At 40.8% G+C, this 7,635-nt stretch overlaps 1 protein-coding gene across 1 annotated transcript; it reads right to left on the bottom strand.

Annotated features, from left to right (window-relative positions):
* Nucleotides 1-1,656: 1,656 nt before the first annotated feature.
* Nucleotides 1,657-7,404, bottom strand: LOC307252130 (protein CutA homolog; the record flags this gene model as incomplete). The annotated part of the gene is made up of 6 exons (XM_080029708.1): nt 1,657-2,724; nt 3,077-3,126; nt 3,361-3,406; nt 3,556-3,615; nt 5,984-6,159; nt 7,342-7,404. The coding sequence occupies 6 exons, from the start codon at nt 7,402-7,404 to the stop codon at nt 2,625-2,627; spliced, it is 495 nt and encodes a 164-aa protein (XP_079885834.1). The 3' UTR covers nt 1,657-2,624.
* Nucleotides 7,405-7,635: the final 231 nt, after the last annotated feature.

The raw sequence follows: 7,635 nt of genomic DNA, 5'->3' as shown, positions 1-7,635 counted from the left end.
AAAAATTCCATTCAGTCCAGGACTTGGCTTAAACCATGTCTGTGACACTGGCCCAATGTGTATTTTTTAAGCTTAAGAGAAACAAAATGGATGGTTATTATGGTTTGAATCAGAGGACAATAGTAGCAGTGTGTTTTTAAAATGTATTGTGAACTTGTAAGGTTTACAGGCATTAAGTCAAATCAGGTAAGTAGTGGTTTAAGCCCCGTTTGGCATATACTTTCTTATTGTTGTCTTTGACCAGGAAAGTAGTGTGTTTTTTTTTACAGTACATACAAAAGACAAAATAAAAATAAACAACTACCATGGCGTACTCTACTTGACAGGTTGCTAAGGACATTGTTTAAACTAAAAGGCAAATGTTAAGCCGAAAATACAAAGTCAAAAAGGTGTCATGGGGGGCGCCCTTAGCTCAGTTGGTAAGGCGTCCCCCCCCCCGGGCTAGGCCCAGCAGCAGACCCGGGTTCGATTCCCGCCCGTGGTCGTTCTCTGCATGTCACTCCCCTCTCTGCCCCATTTCACCTCTGTCTCTCTGCATTGTCAATAAAGCATAAAATGCCAAAAAAAAAAAAAAGTGTCACGAAGGTCACTTCAGCGCTGCTATATAGTCCAGGAAAGGCTGACATATCTGTTTAAATTGTTTCTGCTTTCCCTGAGATAGAAGTATTGTGTTTTGCGTTAAGATATTGTAATATGTCAGAGCTTTGGTAAAGTATTTAAGCAGATTGTAATGTAGTGGGAGTGGCCTAAATGAATGTTTACACATGATATTAGTATGTACATAATATATTTGATATTTAATAAAACCTGGTGTTGTATGCAAACATGTCACTTGAACTACTGCACATACTTTGGCTGTGTTCTAAACGCCCTACTAACGTCCTAATCATACTAAATTTTGATGTGTACGGATCGATAGGTTACTTTTTCTACTCAACCGCCCCACAATGCATTGCGTCTCCTCAAACGACACAGAGGTTGCGTTCCGAATCGCATACTTTGTACTATATAGTATGTAGAAAAAAGATTTTGGATGTCCCGATTCTTGTGGCCAGATTTAGGATGGTTAGAAGTACCCGGATGTCCTACTACATGCGGCCAAGATTGTTAGTGTTGAAAACTGCATCCTATTTGGGCGATTCTGACCCACAATCCAGTGCGCACGTGAAGTGACGTCACATCGACGAAGCCTCCATATGAAAACAAACGGTGATGCGACGGATATAAAAGCAAGAGGCAAGATCAAGGCGCAATGTTATGATGAAATAAGAGAGTAAAAGTGTGTCCCAATAGTATGCCTACTGCATCCTAACTAGATTATTTTTATCGTCGGATGTAGTATGTAGAATAGAAAAAAGAAAGAGTATGCGATTCGGAACGCAACCAGAAGGTTCTTTAGTGCCTCTTTATACTTCAGTGTAAACGGTCCGACAAACCTCGCATACACAATGGATGGTTAAGTAGACACTATGTAGTATATACATGTTGAGTATGTAGGAGGCAGGACGTTAGTAGGGCCGTTTCGAATACAGCCAGTATCTATACAATGTACAAGTGTATATTAGTAAATTACATTTGTGTAAGTGTTGTCCAAATGTTGTTCACCAAGAAAATACTTAAAACCAATAAAAAATAATGTTCCAATTTATTGCAAAATGATTCTCTTCACACAGATAATTTGAAATGTAACTGATGTCTGTTCACTGGTTCAAATAAGGCTGTGACACAGTGGCAGTGAAAATGAAAGACCAATGCTGCCCCCTCGTGGTCAAATACTATAAGGTAAAAAATACTTCACACCCTGCGTTCCAACTTCCCCACGATTTAGTACGCCAAACAAAAGATTTAGGATGTCCCTATACATGCACGTCAATTGTAGTATGCTGAAAATACATAGATGTCCCATTAACTCCAATAGCATTTTGGAGTATTCGTCTTTATTCTTGACATTTCTCAACATAATGAAAAAAAAAATCTTCCTCATGTGATTTTTTTTCCTTTCCCGTCTGTGGCCCTAAAACTCTTCTGTACTTTAGTATGTAGTGTAGGAAAAAGAAAGAGTATGTGATTTGGAACGCAGGGACAGACTCAAATGAATTCTTGAATATAGTAGAAATATTTTTAAGAAAAATTCCAATTTGTTACTTATTCACATGAAGGGCACTTTGTATTGTCTCAGATTTTGGTATAACACAGTAAAAGAAATTCTAGGTTTTTGGCCAAGAATTCGAAATTTCTGTTATTGTAATATTTTCACATTTTTACACAGTTTTTCATTAAAGACCTACTTCACCGGTGGAAATATGAAGGTGTGTTGAACTCTGAGATCTTATGTAGTATAAATGTGCAAACATTTTAGAAATCGGTTCATCCTAGCCTGAGAAAAGGCAGAAAGAGTGTTTTATGGTCTCACTGTCTCACCCTACATTTTCCCATGTGTGACATCACACATGGTAAAATGTAGGGTTATAGGATTAACAGGACAGCTGGGCCAAGGGAAGACTGAGGGAAGAAAAACCTCATTCATTATATTATAATAGCGATTTTATAATGATAGAACGCTGGCTCCGTATGGGTGAAGTATTCCTTTAACTAATTGATGGGTTGATTCATGAGTGTGTCCTTCACTCTGGAACAGTGTCTGTGATCCACTTGAGGTAAGGCGGGTTTCCCTGGTCGATGGGCAAACTGATCACTTCAGCCACCTCATAGGGATGGTGAGAGCTGGAGAGAGATACAATGAACAGTGATGAGTTTGTGTGTGTGTGTGTGTGTGTATGTGTGTGTGTGAGTGTGTGAGTTATGAAAAAATAACTTTAATAAATCTCCACCAAACAAAAAATCCCATCAACATTCACTAATGGCTGTTTCCTCAATGTGGCTTAAGGCAGTTTTTTTTAAACAGAATTTGGATTAAAAAAAAAAAAAAAAAAATACAGACGATAAGAGTTTGGATCAGTACATTGGTTTGTGCTTTCAGTCCTAAATCTGATTAGTGCATTGCAGCCATATCTGACCCAACAACAGCAAATATTAGGGGCATTTTCTCTGTACTGTGTTTAAAACCGAAACTTACCGGACGTATTCAGAAAGCGCGGGCACCTTGGAACTTCTTGTTTTGATCATCTAAACAACAGGGAGACATGATGCGATTGATGAGATTTCCCCAAAAATATTCAGAAAAAAACTATCAATGCCATTTAATAATGTAATCAGTAAAATAGTGCGATATTGTAGCAACAGTTCTACCTGTAGCGATGAGTAGCCTATGTTTATTTTCCTGTTTTATGATAAGGACTAAAACATATAATACATAAAAATATTAAATTAGAAATATTAAAATGCTTAGTCAACACTCACCAGAAGCACCTCACTGTCTTCCTCTATCTTTCCCTGCCATTCATATCTGGAGGAGCAAAAAGAAAATGCATAAAAATTACCAATTCATAACAGAAGTATTTCAAATAATACCTGAGAAAAGACATGATGTAAGAGTTGAAATCACACGTAGATCAGTCTAATAAAACAAGTAAAGTAGCCCATTTCTAAACGTACACAGATGTGATGGCTGGGATGATGTTGACGCAGGCAGCGAGCTTCTTTTCCACAATGCCCCTGTGAGACGAAATAAAATACATTTACAATATTAATATGCATTGAAAAAAAAATCAAATCAACACGTACTTCATCTTGTATTCTATAATAAAGTGATTGTGAGCTTTTATTAACCGGGAAAATTAATTAACGTTAAGAACATTTCTTTCAAGGAAGAAAGCAAAAGCAAATCACTTCACACAAGAACTTTTAATCAGTTTTGTAACCAGGAAAATTTAAAAAACATGGTTCCATTTCTTTCATTTTGGACTTAGCAGCATTTAACGTGATTCATTAATTTGAAGATTCAATTTATTCTGCAGCGTATTCCATGGAGAGGAGAACACAAAAGCCCTTTTCCCCTGTGCTGTGTTGACATTTGGGACAGAAAGCATAAAGGTAATCTTAAAATATAGATTAAACTTAAGAGTATATAGCGCTTTTCAAAAACTTAAAGTCGCTTTACAAAGCAAAGAACGAACAACAAACAGACACTTATGCACACATTGATTTTTTTTTATGTTTTTTTTTTTTTATAAATTGTATTGATTTTTTATATATACTTTATTGACACAGTTGTGAACATACAGACAAACAGTAGCAGAACAATATCTTCTGCGTCTACAATATCAAACACGCTAGGGGGAGGCCGGTCAATCGTTGTAAAGAAATAATGCACACGCACGCACGCACACTCTCTCACACACACACACTATGTTCAAAATACACAAGAGAATGCAAACAGTATGTTGATTCCCTCACCTGGGGGGTATACTACAAAACAAACTCAACAGAGCCCGGCTCTCTTTTTTTGATCTGGTTCAACATAACACATACCCTCGCTCAGAGCTAACCGGTATCACGAAGGCAGTTATCAACCTCTTATGTTGAATGAGGGTTTCGCCTTCAGGCTCTGTGCGCGTCCCCATGAGAGGGGGCGTTTGGCCGTCATTTGACTCTGCTTCCGCACAGACTGGACTGATCTTGTGCCGCTAACTTTACACAAACGGACTGATTGTGAGCAGCTGAGTAAAACAAAAGTGTGTCGCCAACTTCATTCAATAGGAAGAGTTTGTCAGACTGAATTATTACAGCAGAAATCAGAGAGCCGAAAAAAACTCTTACTGCAAATAGGCTAAGGAGAGTGGAATGCTGCCAGCATGGAAATTATCTATTTATCTTGCCGATCGTTCTTGCAGTGCGTAACGTGACATTATAAAACAATGAAACGTTGAACTCAGATTTAAACACTATAGGCTACCATTTAGCCCAATATGTATATAGGCTACTTTGCTATATTTATAGCACTACGCCTATAGTCCCACACTTAAGAATCTAGCCTAATTTAAGTCTGACACTGTCCCCAAATGAATAGCCTATGGAAAATCATTTAGTTTTGGGCCACATCATAATGAATACAATTTTGATTTAGACTATTAGCCTTTTATTTGAATCTTACAAATGCCAATAGGCCTACATTAAAAAACCTGTAGTCTGGATTTTTTGGACAAATATGAATCTACTGTGAGAAGCTTAACCTGCAAGTCTGCAGCGATGTCCGAACTGTGACAGCTGTCACCTGTCACGTCCCAACTGTAATCGCTACTGATGAAAAGAAAGAAGCCCACAGTGAAATAATGTTGCAACCTGTGATTTTATAGAACGCTTTATTAAGAGCCAGTGTGTGTATATCGCCAGGTAAAATCATTTGAGAGGAGAGCATAGAGTGGCGCTGCATACAGTATAGGTGTGGGCTATTTTACATTTTCAATAACTGTATGCATGTGGCAAAAAGCCGCAGCGCGATGTTACAGTTCACTCTGCTGTAAGCCTAATGTCACGGCTTCGTTTCGTTCATTAACTTAGCCTACTGATCAATACATTTAGATGTAACAGTTTCCTCAGTGAGAATGTAGCGCTCAGACAATATTGTCAGGTCCGCGGGATTTCTAAATGTGTAGTTTCCTTAAAGGGCAGCGCTCTAAGAGCCGAATTTAAGCTCAAACTCTGGAACAAAAACTGCTCTGAGCAGGTTAGCCGTGCAGCCTCTGTTACCACGGTGATCTAGCCAGGTAGAAAGAGAGCCACCTTTTGTGATACTGAAAATGCTGGCTTTAGACTCAACAGACCTCGCTCAGCCCTTAATCTCGCTTCGTAGTATACCCCCCTGGCCAGCTCTTTAGCCAAACAACCTCACTCACTCACTCACTCACTCACTCACTCACTCACTCACTCACTCACTCACTCACTCACTCACTCACTCACTCACTCACTCACTCACTCACAGACAGACAGACAGACAGACAGACAGACAGACAGACAGACACACACACACACACACACACAGACACACACACACACACACACAGACGCACACACACACACTCACCTGGCCAGCTCTTTAGCCACGGTGTCGTTGGGACAGGTGACGAAGGCGGTGGAGTGAGTTCCAGACACGTAGCTCTCTGACGCCATGACGGAAAACGCCCGAAGACCAACGGAGCGAAACACAGGGAGAGAGAGAGAGAGCAAGAGGGAGGACATACACCCAGCCAGGAGGACTGACTGGGAGGGGGGAACGGGGGGGGGGGCAGAGAGAGGGGAGAGGAGAGAGAGCGGAGAGAGGGGGAGGGAGACACACACACACACACACACACACACACAGATAGACAGACAGGCACATGGAGGCAGACACAGAGAGAGAGAGGGAGGGAGAGAGGGAGGGAGGGAGGGAGAGAGAGAGTGAGAGAGAGAGGGAAAGAGAGAGAGACATACACACAGACAGACAGACAGACAGACAGACACATGGAGGCAGACACAGAGAGAGAGAGAGGGAGAGAGAGAGACAGACAGACAGACAGACACAGAGAGATAGACACGGAGAGAGGGAGAGAGAGAGAGAGAGGGAGACACACACATGTATATTTTCAATTATACATAGATTAAAGAGGACCTATTATACTACTTTTCTGGTCTTAATTTCTTGTTTTACACTGCTATAGAGCAACCTGACACGAATCACATCACAAAAAACTATGTAGATTTGCGGGAAGCTCTTTCTCTTATTTTGGCGATCCAGCACGTCCTGTCAACACTTGAGTGTGTGTGCTTCGCCAATCTCCGCTCCCTCCGCCTGTGCATCGGCCATCTCCGCTAACCCCCCCCCCCCCTCTTGCAAACCCCACTCCGTTGTGATTGGTTACCTTCCTTCCGGAACACATTCAGTGGCGGGAAGCGCGAGCATGGACCTATAAGGGCGCGAGGCAGACGCGAACAGGGAAGTGACAGCATTACCATACATGGAAACATCCGTGTGGTCACGTCACGAATTTGTATGCGACGTCACGAATTATGAAAGGGTAGACCGCTTTGAAGACGTGACTTCTCGACTGGCTAGAATAGTGTTTAGTGCTCTGCACAGACACCCCAGACGGTCAGCAGGGAATACGTCGAAATGCATGTAAGTCATTATTTGATAATTTAGTATGGTAAAGCATGACTATGAATCATCATAACAACGTTTATAGGTCATAAAAGTCAAAAAGCATCATAGGTCCTCTTTAAGATTAAAAAAAACATTTTATGTCGGCCTATAACAAATAATCTTCTTAAGTATTTGAGAAATATTCAAAAATGTTCTTGTTTGTTGCTAATTTAGAGACAGAGTACACACACACACACACACACACACACACACACACACACACACACACACCGACACACACTCACACACACACACACACTCACCACAACCAAAGCTTTCAAGGATGCGCCTGGCAGTGATTCTACACCCGGAAGTCCAAAGCGCATCGCCTGCGAGTGTCAAACACAGAAAGAAGTTTCACAAGACAAAAATATTCACAATCACACAAAAGCTGCAAAGTTTAAAAGGGTTTGAAAACTGCTACAGGCTTCCCCCAGCTTAAAGGTGCAGTGTGTAATATGACATCATCAAGAAAGTTCTACAAAGTTCTAGAATGCAACGCTCCCTGGGTAACCCCACCCCTTTTGAATAATAACAGAAGCTACAGTGGCCTTCAA

The sequence above is a fragment of the Ammodytes marinus genome, assembly GCF_949987685.1.
Source record: "Ammodytes marinus genome assembly, chromosome: 6".
NCBI classification, from domain to species: Eukaryota; Metazoa; Chordata; class Actinopteri; order Uranoscopiformes; family Ammodytidae; genus Ammodytes; species Ammodytes marinus.
This window is presented reverse-complemented; position numbering and strand designations above follow the sequence as displayed.